The sequence below is a fragment of the Vombatus ursinus genome, unplaced genomic scaffold, assembly GCF_900497805.2.
Source record: "Vombatus ursinus unplaced genomic scaffold, bare-nosed wombat genome assembly UNPS02014785.1, whole genome shotgun sequence".
Lineage (NCBI taxonomy): Eukaryota > Metazoa > Chordata > Mammalia > Diprotodontia > Vombatidae > Vombatus > Vombatus ursinus.
In genome coordinates this window covers 579,368-595,130 of record NW_020954563.1, presented here as the reverse complement: position 1 = coordinate 595,130, position 15,763 = coordinate 579,368, and the positions used below count along the sequence as shown (strand labels likewise).

The window sequence follows — 15,763 nt, the reverse complement described above, 5'->3', positions numbered from 1 at the left end:
AAGGGAGAGGCTGAACCTTCTCCATCCCCAATAACCCTGAGCAGCATCACACAAAGTCAAGCTGAGATTGACCTCCAGGTGACTCTGATTTTCCCTAATAAATCTGTCCTTTGCCTTCCTGCCCATCTTCCAAAGGAGTGCTTCCTACTCTTTCTCTCATGCCCCTTTGCAACTTTTTGCCTCCTCTTCCCTTTCCCTCTTTCCTCCTCACTTCCCATCTCCATCCTTATGACTTCAAGTTTGTCTCCTGCCAGGTGGAGGTCTCCTCCCCTTGCCCACTAAGCTCCCTCCTCCTCCTTCTCCCTTTCTAGCCAAATCCAGGCAAGGCCCTGAACTCAGCCATTCACTCTTACTCTGCAGATGAATTTAACTTCAGCTAATATGAATTCACATTTCCTATAAAGCTTTGGGGTTTGCAAATACTTGTCCTACCTACCTTAGAGGGTTTCTGGGAAGATCAAATGAGATAATGGATATAAAGTTCTATGTAAACCTCAATGCTTTAGATAAATGCCAGTTATCATTGTTATTTTGTAGTGAAGGCGTCAGGGGATAAGAGCTGAAGGTGCTACCCCTCCCACTGGTGGCAGCATTTAAAAACAGGGGCTTTTAGAAGTCTGCAAAACCTTCAACACCCCAGAGGGAAGACCACTGAACATCAGAGCTGTAAGGGTCCTTAAATAGACTGTCAGGGCAAGAAGAGACTTCTGAGATTGTCTGGTCCAGACGGTTCTTAAACTTGTTGGTCTCAGGACCCCTTTTCACTTCTAAAAATGAATGAGGACCCCAAAGGGGTGTGCTCCTTATAGATAGCCAATCCTTAAATTTTCAGTGTGGTCATTTACACTTCAGAAATTGATTACTTTGTTGATTGTCTAGACTTAAGCAAGTGTTAATAATGCAGATTAAACTTAAAAAGTGTGTGTATACACATTTCCCCTCCAGGAGAGCCTGATTGTTAAACATTTACCAACACACTCCAGTATTGCATTATAAACATTGCTTCAGTTCACCAAGAGTGTGGTAGAAGGCTCAGGGAATGATGTCATCAGTAGACTTAGAGGCCTAGTGACTATGGGATGATGATGATGATGATGACTGGCTTTTATATAGTGCTTTAAGACTAGAAAAATGTTTTACATCCATTATCTTATTTGAAACTTGCAACACCCTTGGGGCTCTACCTGAAGATCATTTGTTTATATGGGTTATATTTACAGATATTTACTTCATTAGAAATTAAAATGTCTTGGTATTGTTATGAAAATGTCTTGAGGTCTCCCCAGGGGGATCCCTACTTTGAGAACCATTGATCTAGTCTAATATCCTTGTTTAGTTGAGGATACTCAAGTCCAGAGGTGGAAAGTGCCTTCCTCAAGTGAGTTTGAGGCAGTCAGTCAATAAGCATTCATTAAGCACCTACTATATGCCAGCCACTAAGCTAATCACTGGAGATATAAAAAGAGACAAAAGACTGCCCCTAGTCTCCAGGAGTTGACAGTCTAGTGAAGGTGACAACATGCGAATAACTATTTACAAACAAGCTATATATAGAGGGAAAACATTAGAATTAAGGGGGAATTGGAAAAGACTTCTATAGCTGGGACTTGAGGGAAGCCAGGAGGTCAAGATGAGGAAGGAAAACATTCTAAGCCGGAGAAAACACATGGAGTTCAGAGATGGAGTATCTTGTTTGAGGAACAGCAAGGAACCCAGTGAGACTGAATCCAAGACTATATGGAGAGTATAAGGTAAAAGAAGAATGGAAGGGTGATTTGGGGAGGGGCAGGGGGCAAGAGTCCTAGGTTATGAAAGGCTTTGGATAACAAACAGAGGATTTTATACTTGATTGTGGAGTTGATCCTGGAGCCACTAGAGGTTACTGACTAGGGGTTTGACATGGTCAGATCAGGAAGATCACTTTGGCAGTTGAATGGAGGATGGACTAGAGTGGGGTGTGGGTGGTGGTAAGAGAATGAGGAGTGGAAGATGGGTACCCTCCACAGTAATAAGGAAATTTGGAAGGATGGAGGGTTTAGGAGGAAAGATAATGAGTTCAGTTTTGGACATGTTAAGTTTGAGATGTCTATCAGATATCCATTTGGGAATGTCTGAAAGGCTGTTGGAGATGTGAGCCTGGAGGTCAAGCAGAGAAGTTAGGGCTGGATAAGTAGATCTGAAAGTGATTGACATAGAGACGAAACTTAATCCTTGGGAGCTGAGGAGATCACCAAGTGAAATAGGATAGAAGGAGAAGATCCATGGGAGCTGAAGAGATCACCAAGTGAAATAGGATAGAAGGAGAAGATCCATGGGAGCTAAGGAGATCACCAAGTGAACTAGGATAGAAGGAGAGGATCCATGGGAGCTGAAGAGATCACCAAGTGAAATAAGATAGAAGGAGAGGACCCATGGGAGCTGAGGAGATCACCAAGTGAAACAAGATAGAGAGAAAAGAGAAGATGGCTCAAGACAGATACCTAGTCAGAGACAGAGTTCAACATACACTTGAGAACTACATGCCCAGTCCTGGGAAGGATATGGGAAAATGATGAAGGATAGTCCTCGTCTTTGAGAAGTTTCTGACCCAAGGCTAGTGGCCTTCAGGAGGATGCCCATTGTGCTATTGATTGTACCAGAAGTACAGAGTCCTGCTAGAGCAGGTGCTTATTGATTGGGGAACAGTCAAACAAATCATAGCGCAGGAATGAAACGGAATATTTCTTCAGTGTAAAAATGATGAATATGCATGGTATAGAGAGCATGGGTAAACTTGACAACAAACAATCCTGCTGTGGGACAGAGAGCAGAGTATGTCAACTGCTTGGGACCCTTCTGTGGGAGATTCATTTTCATCCCACCCTCTATACTCAGTTCTTTGAAAACAGAAGAATTCAGAACTGTTCCTCATAAGATTAAAGAGAGGGTAAAGTGGAGTTTTCCTATTTTGACTCCTAAGGGTTTCTTGCTTCACTTTTCTGAGCCTCAGTTTCCTCTTCTATAAAATGGGCATAAAGCTACCTGTACCACCAACTTACAGAGTTGTGAGAAAAATGATTTTGAAATCTTAATGAAGATAGCAAGAGATATTTTTTTTATTAGAGATGGAAGGGACCCTTAAAGATCATCTAGGGCTAGGTCAAACGTCTCATTCTATAGATAAGGAAACTGAGGGCCTGAGAAAAGAAGGGATTTGCCTTAGGTTGCAGTAAATTATTTGAGGGGCTGGAATAGGTATCTTCACTCCTGGCCCAGTGGCCCCCTACTGTGCTGTGTCTTACATGTATAGTTCTCATGAATGGGACTCTGTTCTCCTATATTGGGTCTAAATGGGGTCAGCCCTGGGGAGAAGTATGCAGGAGGGAAAATATAGCTTGGTGCCTCCCTAAGTGTACATTTAAAGGCCTTTCTATAAAACTCTTGCCAACTGCTTCCTCTCAGGCCCCTGGCATCCAGACAAGACACAGAGAAAGCCTACATCACTCCTGTTAGTTCATGTTTATTTTTGGTATGGGGCCACTTGGGCGGGGCTAGGGAGAATGGTCACAGGGTGCCTAGTATGGCAAAGTTCCTTTAAATAAAAAGTGCTCATCATTTTAGCTGGGGGAGCCTTCCTCAGGAGGGAAAGTTAAGCCTTGGAAGGGTTAAAATAACTAAAATACAAATATATAAAATAATAACTAAAATAAATAAATAAAAATAAGCCTCACTTCAACCAAACAATTAAGCCTTCTCTGTTACTGCTTCTGCCTATTCTTGTCCCTTGTCCATGACTCAGACCTACTTCCTTGGGCACTTGGGCAAGGACAGTATATTGGTGTCAAAGGACATCCCTATCAGGAGACATACTCGTTGGTGATCTATGGAGAGCGATGTGAGAGATAGCAGGAAGGCCCATGCACCATCTTTGGTAGTACACTACTCAAAATGCTAACATAATGGGGACATTGTGGCAGAGGAAAGAGAGCTCTATGCAGTGATGGTGAATAGAGGTTCCAGGCCCAGCTCTATCACAAACATTTGCTTTTATTGATTATCTTGAGTTTTTATATTGTCTTTATTTCCAAATACAGCTCTCTGCCCCCTCCCATTCCCAGAGGGGCCAGCCTGAATTTGACAGTATAGGTGTTGTTCCATACCCATAATTCCCCATGTCTCCAAATTCTCCCTTTCATTTTTTTTTTATTTTTTCCTGGTCTCAGGTCGGCAGTGCCTTCCATCACTAAGTTCTATGGTTGTCACTAGGCTGTATGATATTCAGGGTCTAAGAAACCCTTAGGGGTAGAAATAGGAAAAATTCACTTTGCCCTCTCTTTAATCTTAGGATGAACAGTTTAGAATTCTTCCCTTTCCAAAGAGCTGAGTGCAGAGGGGTGGTGTGGGATGAAAATGAACTGCCCACAGAGAGGTCCCAAGCTATGTTGACATACTCTGTTTTATGTTCCAGGGCAGGAGTGTAGGTTCAGTTCTAAAATACCCTTGGTGGAATGGGAGTAGGCAGGATGCAGGGGGTGGGGGAGAAGGGAAGCATTGGCTTCTGTCCTAGACCAACAACATGGGAGGGGGATGGGAAGGAGGAGAGCCCATCCAAGAGATGGGAAGAAACTGTTTGTGCCTGAAACCCGGTTCAATTCTATTAGACTGAGGAGGTCTTGTCACCAACTCAGGCTGACTTCACTTCTTCCCATGCCTCGCCCTACCTAGTCAGTCCCACTGTCTAACAACTCTATTTGTCACTGTGTATATTTCTGTTGTGTGAAATCTTAGAATGTAAAGAGCTTGGAAGGCCCTAAGAGTCTAGTCTGGCCCTATATTTTATAGAGGAAAGAATGGAGGGCCGCAGAGGAGAAATTATTTGCCCCAGGTTAGATAGTAGCAAAGCTGAATCTAAAGTCCAAACCTAGGAACCTCAAATAAATGTTTAATTGAATTGAGTGCCAAAGTTCAAATTATTCCTCTTTTTTAGAATGACCTAGAAAAGCAGCTTGCTGGGATCTAGTTTGTCCTGCCCAGTTGACATCCAGAAAGGCTGACATAGATGTGTGAGAGCATCTACACATTCCTGAGCAGTGCCATGGAAAAAGACCAACAATCAGGATACCTGTGTCCCAGTCCCTAGCTCAATTACCAACCCACTACATGACCTTGGTTAAGTCATTTCCCTTCATCTGACCCTCAGTTTTCCCAAATGCACAATGAATGGGTTGATTGAGATACTGTTTAAGGTCAATTCTAGCTTCAAATCCTATGATATGCCTATGATATCCTGTGATGTCACCTCTTAGGGCTTCAGTTTCCTTGTCTGTCAGATGGAGAATAGAATCTCTGCCCTGCCTCCCTCACAAAAATTTTGTGATGACCACATGTGATCAAAGGTAGGGAAGTACTTTTTCAAAAAATGTAAAGTACTGTGTACGACAAAGTCATTATCCCTTCCCCCAATTCTGGACTTCAATTACTATGTCGCTAAAACAAGAGGGTTGGGCATGTGTAAAATAAGGGGATAATTTCCAAGGATCCTTCCAATTCTAATACTCATTGATCTAAAGTCCCTCCTAGCTCTAATAATCCATGTTCTATGTTCTAAAGTACTTCCATCTCAAGAAGCCTATATCGTAAGATCCCAGCATTCTATGTTCTATATTCTAAGGTCATGTGCATCTCCAACAGTCCATGTTCTAAGGTCTCTCCTAGCTCTGACATTCTATATTCTGTTTCTCATAGTCTCACCTACATCTGGAAATTCAGAAACATTCAGCCTCTATGGAGCTCTGTCAACTTACTTCCCTTCAGAGCTGGGCTCCCTTTTGCTCACAAAAGCAATCTAGCACAACTGTTTGCTTTGTGTGGCCTTGGATAAAGAAGTAGTTAAAGGAATAGAATCTTGGACCAGAAGGATGTTTGTCTTTCCAGAAACCCCAGTTCACTTTCATAACCACATACAAAATAAGCTTTCTTCTCCTATCATAGTCTTATCTGTGTACCTTTGTCCAGTGGCTGATGGGTGGGATATACCTTGCTGTTCTTTGATTGTTGGGTGGCAGGACAGTAAGAGGCCTTACAAATTTTAGAAGCTGTCCAGCAGAGAGGAACTTTGCTCTAATCATCAGCATGAGAAAAAACAAGTGAGAAATCCTTTGAAAAATGAGTCAGTGAGGGTGAGAGAGGTTAAAGGGCTTGACTGGGATGAGAACTGAGAGACTCGGGACATCTGCGTGAACTTGGGGTTAGCTTTCTTGTCTTTGATAAGTCACGGGAGCAAGATTCATAGGCCTGGCCGAGGGAACATACACAGAATACTTCTCTCTTCCTGTATTCAGAATTCACAAAGGCAGATCTAAGCTGGAAGGAACTCCAGAGGATATCTAGTCCAACTCTTATCTGAGTAAAAATTGCTTCTATAATGATCTTAATAAATGGCCAGTTATCCAACCACTGTAGTAAAACCTTCTGTGATGGGGAGCTTATTACCTTCTAAAATAGCCCATTTCACTTTTTGAAAGTTCTAATTTTTAGGCTATTTTCCTTTATATTTAATCCTAAATCAATGTCTTTGAAACTTCCATTTGTTGCTTTTAGTTCTACCCTCTTGTGCCAGGCATGAAAAGGCCTTCAAATATATTAAGACAATAAACAGGTCCTCTAGAAAACATGTTTGTTTTCTGGGCTAAACATCCCCAGTTCCTTAAATGAAAGTTTGTATGCCAATGTCCCATTCTTACCAAGTGCATCTGTGCTGATTATCTTTCTCAGGATAAGCTTCACTTTGCCAATGTCCTCAAATTGATTGTTTCTTGGATTTATAGGTAGAGGGAAGATTTTGGGGTTAGACCCAAATAACCAATGAGCCTAGCAATATGACCTTGGGGCAACATGGGTGATCTGTGAGCCCTCTGGGGTGTTTGTGTGTGTGTAACTATAATATCTTCATGATGTTCTTCTCATTACTTGTCCCCAACCCTTTGAAGAGGAGGGTGGCACCTGATGTCATAAGATTGCTTCAGTTTTGAATAGTTGGGATTGGGAGGGAGGGAGACAACTGATGAAAGAGAAGTAGGAAAGTTGATAGGATCAGAAGCTTCTGGGGTATATTTGAGAGGCTGGGTGAGTCTCTAGGGTTACCAGATGATGTGGACACTGATCAGCCACTCCTGGGTTGGCTTATCAGGGCTATGAGGTGGGATGAAAGGAACTAGCCCTAACCACAGAGTTCTCTCCATAGTCTAGTACAATCTTTGGGATATACTGGGAGAGGGATGGAAAAGGAGAGGTCAAGAAATAGCCTGGGAAGAAGGAAGGGAAAGGGGCAGGATGGTGGCTCCAGTGAGAGAAAGCCCTAGTCCTGGCCCTCTGGCCCAAATCAATGGTTTTAAGGGACTTAAAGAACAAAGGATTGGCCTGCATCACCTCTGGTCAGGGTGAGGTGGCATCTCCAGGCCAGCTGGGCTTGGCTGGGGCTGATGCCAGAAAGCCAATCATTGCCTTATACAGAGTAATGTTTGTTGATTTTAATGGATGCTTGGCCACTCAGCAGAGTGTCTTAGGACTTAGGCCTCATTGTTGCCTGCCTAGGAAAGAACATAGGGATTTAGTAAAAAGTCAGGGGACCTTTGTTACTAACTCACTGTGGGACCTTTGACAAGTCTTACAGCCTCTCTGTACCCCAGTTTCCTCATCTGTAAAACATGTAGCCTATTTTCTTCACAGGACTGTTGTCAGGTCAACGACAATATGAAAGCCCTCTGAAAAAAATCCCCATTACTCTTCTGCTTAAAACCTTCAGGGGCTCCGTAAGGTAAAATACAAACTCCTAAGCCTGGCACTGAAGACAGTCCACAGCGCTCTTAAGAAAATCTGGGAAGGACAGAAAGGATCAGGGAATGCTTCTAGTTCTACTAGTCTATGTTCTCTGTTCTAGTGTCTATTAGTATATGTTTAACTGGTAGTTCACCTTGAAGAATATGAGGGAAAGGAGGTTTCCAGGACAATTGTGATGTGGTCTGGCCCACATCATTGAGTAGGGCCTTGGTTCTTAAAGAAGGAACTTAGGGTCTTCACCTCCCTCATTAAGCCTGACTCTTTCAGTTACTGCACAGCCTTCTATCCTTGAAATGGCAGCCTTAACTCTCCAAGCACAAGGCTGTGGAATACTGTAAACTGCTAACTCCTACAAAAGGTTCTTTCTAAAGATGTCCAAACGCCATATTCCAGTAGCCTGAGAACATTCTATCCTCGCTCCCACACACACACATTCTCCATCCTCCTTTCATGCTGCCAAAGATAGAATGGGCCTCAGCATCCTCAGTTGGATCTAGGAATCAGTCTTTACTGTGCTTCTACTATGTATAGGCTCCCTGCGCCTGGAATGCATTCCCTCCTTATCTCCACTTAGCAAAATCCTCTCCCTTTAAGGTCCAGCTCAGGTGCAGCACTCCCTGATCCTTTCTGTCTTTCCCAAATTTTTTTAAGAGCGCTTTGTCTGGGTCTCTATTTCATCCACCTTGACTCACACCCTACTTATTTTCATTCTGGGATGTGAGAGCTGCAAGGAACATCAGAACATAGAATGTGATAACTGCAGGGAACATTAGAACATAGGATTTCAGAGTTGGAAGGGACTTTAGGGAACAGTTGGTCTAACCAATTCACTTATTTTGCATATGGAAAAAATAAGGCTTGGAATGGGAAAGTAACTCATGACACCAGGTAGAAACCAAAACTAGGAAACCTACTACTGAACTAGAAACTAAACCACATAGAGACAAACTCTTTTCCTTCTACCCTTTTTCAGGAGACTTAATCTTTTGTTTGGTTTCAGATGCGCTGTTCTATCATTTCCTTTTCCCCTTGGCTCCATGCTTATTTTGTGACAGATTAACTTGCTGCCAAAGAGGAATTTGGGGGAAGGAGCAGGTAGGGCAGAGCTTGGTGTTGGGAACATTTTTCTGATGTAGAAAACAGCAGACAGGAAGTGTTCCACCTACATCTGGAGATAAGGGACCACCATCATTAACTGATAAGGTAGGGCATGCATTGTTAGAGGGAAGAGCAGAGGAAGGGCAAGAATGACTCCCCACAACACAAAAGGCCAAGTACATGAGGAGAGCGTCTGAGGCTGATGGTCCTCAGCTGAAGGGTGAGAAGTGGACATTACCCAACAAGATCCAGCCAACAAATACCCATGCTATTCACGTCTCCATCTCTGGGCAGGACCAGCTGTGAGCTACATGGGGGTAAGATGAGCCTTGTTGTCCAAGGTGGCCAGAGGAAGAGAAAATTAAGTGGGTGGAACTTACCTGTCTCTACGATGAAGTAGATTTTGTCCACAGATGCCTCAAAGCCCCTGCCTTGGAAATATATGGAGATGTTGAATAGCTGGCCCCTTCTGACCACCAGTCGGTCCTGGCACATGCTAGAAGTCCAGTGATTTTTGCCATTCTTCTCATACTCCTGGTCACTTTTTTCTACTACAAGTTCTACAGAAACAACAAAAGGGCAAGAAGTGAGCAGTGCATTTGGGGACCAGGAGCAGGGCAGTTGGATGAACTCTAGGCTAAGAGCCAAAGTCGTAGCAGTTCGAATTTCTCTAGTGCTATAAGGTTCACAAAGCACCTTCCTCACCACAGTCCTGGCAAGTGAGTAGCAAAAGGAAGATGATTTCCATTTTTCTCAAATGGGCAAATGAATACTCTAAGAGATACTGAAGTAACAACAATAACAACATTTATATAGCACTTACCGTGTGCTAGGCACTGTGCTAAGCTCTTTTAAAAAATGTCATTCAAATCTCCCAACAACCCATAGAGGTAGGTGCTATTATTATTCCCATTTTATAGATGAGGAGACTGAGGCAGAGGTTAAGTGACTTGCTTAGGGTCACAAGGCTTTGATCCTAGGTCTCCAGTCTCAAGATGCAGTACTCTTTCCATACTGTACCTCTGTCTCCCTTCTGACCTCTCTCTGTGTCTCTGTCTCTGTCTCTGTCTCTCTCAGCTTGAGTTTTATCTTCAACCACCACCTTGCTAGATAATGGTAGGAAAGTCATGTTCCTTCCTTTCTGAACCTAAGTTTCTTTAGGAGAGTAAAGTAGAGATAAATGACATTTACCGAGTAGACGTCTTGGGGGTGTGTTGTGAGGATTAAATTAGGAATGAAGAGGAATGGGAATTGGGGCACTGCTTAACCTATACATATAGGCTCTATTATTACCAATCAACTAACCAGTGGCCTCTAGGGGCTTCGGTTTCCCCTATCTGTCAAACGGTGTTTGCTCTACTTGTCTCACAGGACTTTGTGGAAAGGAAATTCTTTGTAAACCTTAAAATACTATATATTTTGTGGGATGTATGATAATCTTCAGTCACTACTAAGAACTGTCTGAGGTGTGGACCCCGTACTAGGAATTGCTACAGAGAAAGTAGCAGATAAGTCCCATGGCCATGAGGAAGTGGGAGGGGAATAAGCATTTATTAAACATCTAATACATGTCCAACATTGTGCTAGGTGCTTTACAAATATCTCATTTAATTCTTACAACAACCCAGTGAGGCAGTCAGGATTCTCCACCTTACAGTTGAAGAAACTGAGGCATACAGAGGCGAAAGGGTCATATAGCATTTGAGGCTAGATTTGAACTCAGGTTTTCCTGACTCCAGGCCTAGCTATCTAGCACTGCTGCCTCCATGTGGTGCTCACAATATAGCTAGGAGGGCAAGACTCAGAGGAAGCAATCGGCAAGTAGTACAAGTGGAGTCATAACTAAGTCTTTAATTAGGTAGTGCGAGCTGTGAATGCTATGAAGAAGTTACAGAATCACAAAATTTCAGTCTCTGAGGAAAAAAAATCAGAGGCCACTGAGTTCAACCTAATTCTTTGACTCAGAATGCCCTCTGTAATATCCTCACCGAAGGACTGTACATTTGAAGACCTTCAATGATAGGAAACTCACTATTTCCCAAGACAGGCCAATTACATTTCTAATGTTAGGAAGCTTTTTTTTGTTGTTGTTGAGTTGTTTCAGTTCCATCTGACTCTTTGTAACCCCATTTGGTTACAAATGGCAGACACACTACCAAGGAGATTTCCTTCTCCAGCTATTATTATCCCCTGAGGCAAATAGGGTTAAGTGGCTTACTCAGGGTCACACAGTTGAGAAGTGTCTGAGGCCAGATTTGAACTGAGGTGTTATTCATTCCAGGCCCAGATTTCTATCCACCATATCACTTAGCTGCCCCTCTTCTCACTATTCCAAGCTCCTTACTAGATGTGGAAGTTTGCTTAACTTTTCACTCTCTGGTACCTCCTAGGAGTTTTGTGGAGAGAGTGTTTAAGTAAACAAAAAAGTACTGAAGAGTTCTGAGCCCTCATTGTTATGAATACTGTATACATAAGAAACTTTGTGGCTAGGGCAAAGAGCCAGGGATAAGAGAAGATTTAGCCGGTCCTCTGTAAGGATCCAGCTTTTCCTAACCAAGGAGGTCATTCCCTGTTCCCAGATTTCAGTCTGAGGAGACCACATCTGTGTGGGCAATTAATTGCAACCTGGTCATGAGAGGGTCTAGGGAGGACCAGAGAAGTGGGGTTTGTAGTAGCTGAGCTGAACAGTCCAAACCACACCCAGCTAGGTTTCTCTCCCTGGAAAAAGCTGTGAGGGTGTTTGGGGGCTGTGGCTCCCATCAGGGGCTATTTTTGGCCCTCCTGATGAAAGACTTATCGCTGCTTTGGCTGGGAAGCAGATAATGGGGCCACTTGTCTTCTTTGGGTGGGGAGAGAGATCCTGAATCTGGAGGGCTGTCGTTGACTGACAAAAACCTTTGAGGTTGAACGGTGCAATAGAAAGTGTTCAACCAGCAGCCAAGGGAGTTCTGTTCTAATCTTAACTCCACTGCTGGTTTATGCTATTCAGGTGGAGGCGGGGACAGTTTCTTAACCTCTCTGGGTCTTATTTCCTGTACAAAAACAATGCTCATGCAAAAATATGATAAGGAATGAAGTAATGTAGGTATTGTGCTTAAGAAGAAGCTTCTAGCTAAGTCCACATCAGTACTAAAAAGAGCACCTGAATTTGGAGCCAGAGGGTCTGAGTTTGAATCCTGGATCTGCTGGTTAACAGCTGTGTGACTTTGGGCAAGTCACTATGTCTCTTGGTCTTAGGTTCCTTACATGTAAAATGAAAAAGTTGGTCCATATGACCCCCTATGGCCTTCCAATTCTAAATCTGTGATCTTAGGATCATTAGTGCTCCTCACAGTTATATGGAGCTTTCCTATATACAAAATGCTTTTCCCACAATGACCCTGTGAGACAAGTGGGGCAAATGTAATTACTCTACCAGATGGGGAAACTGAGACTCTGAGTCTAAGGTAATTCAGCCAGCAAATTATCAGAGGTAGGATTCAAATTCAGGTCTCCTGGCTTCCATTCCAGTGTTCTTCCTACTATAATAACAAGTTGGCAGGGATTTATTAAGCTCCTACTATATGCTGGGCACTGTGTTAAGGATCAAGAATATAAAGAAAGGCAAATGAAGTCTCTACTCTCAAGAAGCTCACAGTCTAACAATTATTAACCTATGTTCAATAGTTAGTTGTATTAGCTATTATGTTAACATTATTAAGAGGAGAGAATAAACATTTATGTATCACTTACTATATACCAGGCACTGTGTGAAGAGATTTTTTACAAATATCTCATTTTGATCCTCATAGCAATTCTGAGAAATAGGTCTTATTATTATGTCCATTTTGCAGTTGAGGAAACTAAGACAAATAGGTTAAATTACTTGGCCAAGGTTACATTGCTAGTATAAGTGTCTGAGCCTGGATTTGAACTCTGGTCTTCCTGGTTCTAGACCCAGTGCTCAATCCACTCTGCAACTAGCTGCTTCTGATTAACATACATATTTCTCTGTGTCTGGAGATGTTTGTTGGTTTAGAGTTGGAAGGGACCTTAGAGATCACCTAATACAACCCCTCAATTTGCATCTGAGGAAACCCAGAGAAATTAAGGGACTTGGCCAAAAGCTCATATGCTGAAAATAGCAGAAGTAAGATTGAACTCAGACCACCTGATTCTAAACCCAGTGATCTTTCCTCTGGACCACAAAGCAATGTGGTGGAGGCTAGATAGAGTACTTGACTGGGAGTCAGGAGCCTTAGGTGCTAGTCCCAGCTGTGTGACTTTGGATAAGCCACTTTCCCTCTTTGGTCCTCAGTTTCCTCATCTGTATAATGGAGGCTCTGTGTCATTCATAGGGTTCTTGTAGGGATAGAATGATACTCTCCCCCATTAGATTGTAAGATCCTTTAGAGCAGGGATTGTTTTGCCTCTTTATCTGTCCCCAGCTCTTAGTACAGTGTTTGGCACATAGTTGGTGTGTAGTAAATGTTTAGTGATTAGTTGATATATAATGCAAAAACCCTTGGGGAATAAAAGTCACTGCAGAAATGCATATTATTTATTCATGGGTTGATATTGTTCTTTCTGGCCTGAAGTACTTCTCTGAGCCTTGGTTTCCTCATCTGTATAATAAGGGGGTTGGAATAAATGTTCTCTCAAACCCCTTTGAGTTCTAAATCTATGATCCCATGTTTACATGCCATTTGATTACATCAGCATTTCTTTCTCCCAAAGCCCTCCGTAGAGGGGGCATACTCTTCAGCCCCATCCTTATCTCTGAAGGACTTGGTGCTGCTGGGAATTCCCCTTTGCCTGTTCAGCTCTGCCTGGTCACTAACAGGAAGGAGCTGAAGCCCAGGGGAAGTCTTGGGTTCCTACTTCTCACCCCATGATCATCTGCAGTCCTGGAGCGGATGACAGATGCTCTGGGAGGGCTAATTTAACCCCGGATTGGCAATAAATTAGGGCCAGGAGTGATGTAAGAGGATGCTGTCTCTTGGGCACAGGGAATGGCTGAAATCGCTCTAGGACATCACTAGACCTCAGATGATTATTTCGCAGTGTTTAAAACTGGAAGAGGCCTTAAAGAGCAGCTAGGCCAATGTCCCTAATTTTATGGATGATGAAACTGAGATCCAAGTTAAGAGAAGTGATTTGCCCAGGGTCACACAGGTGGAAGAAGTAGGATTTGAATCCAGTCCTTCTTACCACAAATGCAGTGCTCTTTCCACTGCAGGGTACATGAGAGATCTTGTTTGAACCCTAGAGAACTAGTTAGAATGGGGCAGGACACACAGGAGGTGGTGAGAAGATACTGTTTCCGCCAGTACAGTGCCTTTACATCCCACTTCTGCCATTCTTACTACCTGTGTGACCCTGGGCAGCTCACCTAACCTCCCAGGGTCAGGGCCTCATTTTCCTCATCTATAAAATGGGGGGGGATTCTAAATGACTTCTCAGGTCAAAAGCTAGTAGTACCCTGTGCTTCTGTTCCTTCATTTAGCTTCAGAGCAGCCCTGGGAGGCAGCAGGGCAGATATTAGTTTTCCCGTTTTACTAACTGGGAAACTGAAGCCCATAGAAGGGGGATCGGATTTACCTGGGGGTTACCCAGCTAATTGGTAGCAAAGCCAGGGTCAGAACCCTGACCTGCTGACACTGAGTAGGGCTTTCCCCCAATTCTGTTAGTACTGTTGTATTCTTGTAATCTGGTTGCTTGGGACCACAGGGTGAATGGAGATGGTACTGGACTAGGAATTAGGAGACCTTGAATCATCCTGGCTCTATCACCAACTGACTGTGACTTTGGGCAAGTCGTGTCCCTTATTTGCACCTCGGTTTCCCCATCTGTAAAAGGGGCATAACATAACTTCCTCACAAGTTTTTGGGAGGAATGGGAACGAGGGAATCCTCAGAGTGTAGTGGAAATAATAGTGGCTGACATTTCTATAATCTTGAAAGTTCACAAAATGCTTTATACCTTATTACCGTTTGATCCTCCCAACCCTGAGAGTACTAGTTTGGGGCTGGAGTACCCCCTCGGAATCTTTGCTCTGACATTTACAATAGGTGTGATCGTACCCTTTCCATCCTCCGCAGGAAAATGAACGAGCTGGACTAGAAAGGATTTAGAGCTAAGTTACAGACTAAGATTTTTTTTTTCTTTGCAAAGAGGAAGAGGAAGAGTTTAAAACTTTGAGCCCACACACCGCCACCCACTACCCGTCTGGTTTTCCGCACAATGCCTAGGTCTCCAGCTTCCTGAGTCTTTGCTACTGTCCTGGAGGGGGGCAGAGGCGAGATGATCAGGGGCTGTTGGGAGAACGGGAACTGTCCAGCTCCCCTGGGGCTCCCACCTTCTCGTGTATGCAGGGACAACCGGTTGGCACCCAAGGACGCTCACCTTTGGTCATATTCTTGGTTCTTCGGAGCTCCTTAGGGATTCGTCTGGGACAGAGCTAACACGCGCTTCAAGATGCACCCACGGGCGGCACTAGCAGCAGCGGTCAGAAGAAGCCAGCGGCTGTTTGAGCTGTCCCGTACAGCACATTTATACCCACGGTGGGCTGGCGGGAGACCAACCTTCCCTCCCCCAACATCCGCCTGAGGTGGGACGTAAGGCTGCCTGGGTAAAAGCCCAAGTCGGAGAGGGAGTGGGACAGAGCAGAAACCACACCCACTTCACCAAGGCCAAGTGGAGGCCGAGGGCCCCTTTCCGGGCGTTCTTACTCCCGTTACTTCCCCAGTCAGACCCGAGATGGTCACAGACCGACCCCCGCCTTCGTCCCCTCCCTAGTTTCCTGCAGCATACTGTAAAGGCAAAAGCCTGAGATTTGGAGCCTATAGACTTGAATTTGAATCCCGTT

At 43.8% G+C, this 15,763-nt stretch overlaps 1 protein-coding gene across 1 annotated transcript in view; it reads right to left on the bottom strand.

Moving 5' to 3' along the window:
- The window catches only part of TGM2 (transglutaminase 2), a 53,303-nt gene extending 37,787 nt beyond the window's left edge, over positions 1–15,516 (bottom strand). Inside the window, exons 1-2 of the mRNA XM_027867104.1 lie at positions 15,301–15,516; positions 9,297–9,476 (exon numbers count right to left, since the gene is read on the bottom strand). Coding sequence (XP_027722905.1) covers positions 9,297–9,476; positions 15,301–15,310 — 190 coding nt within the window. The 5' untranslated portion in view covers positions 15,311–15,516. The remainder of the gene's footprint in view (positions 1–9,296; positions 9,477–15,300) is intronic.
- Positions 15,517–15,763: the final 247 nt, after the last annotated feature.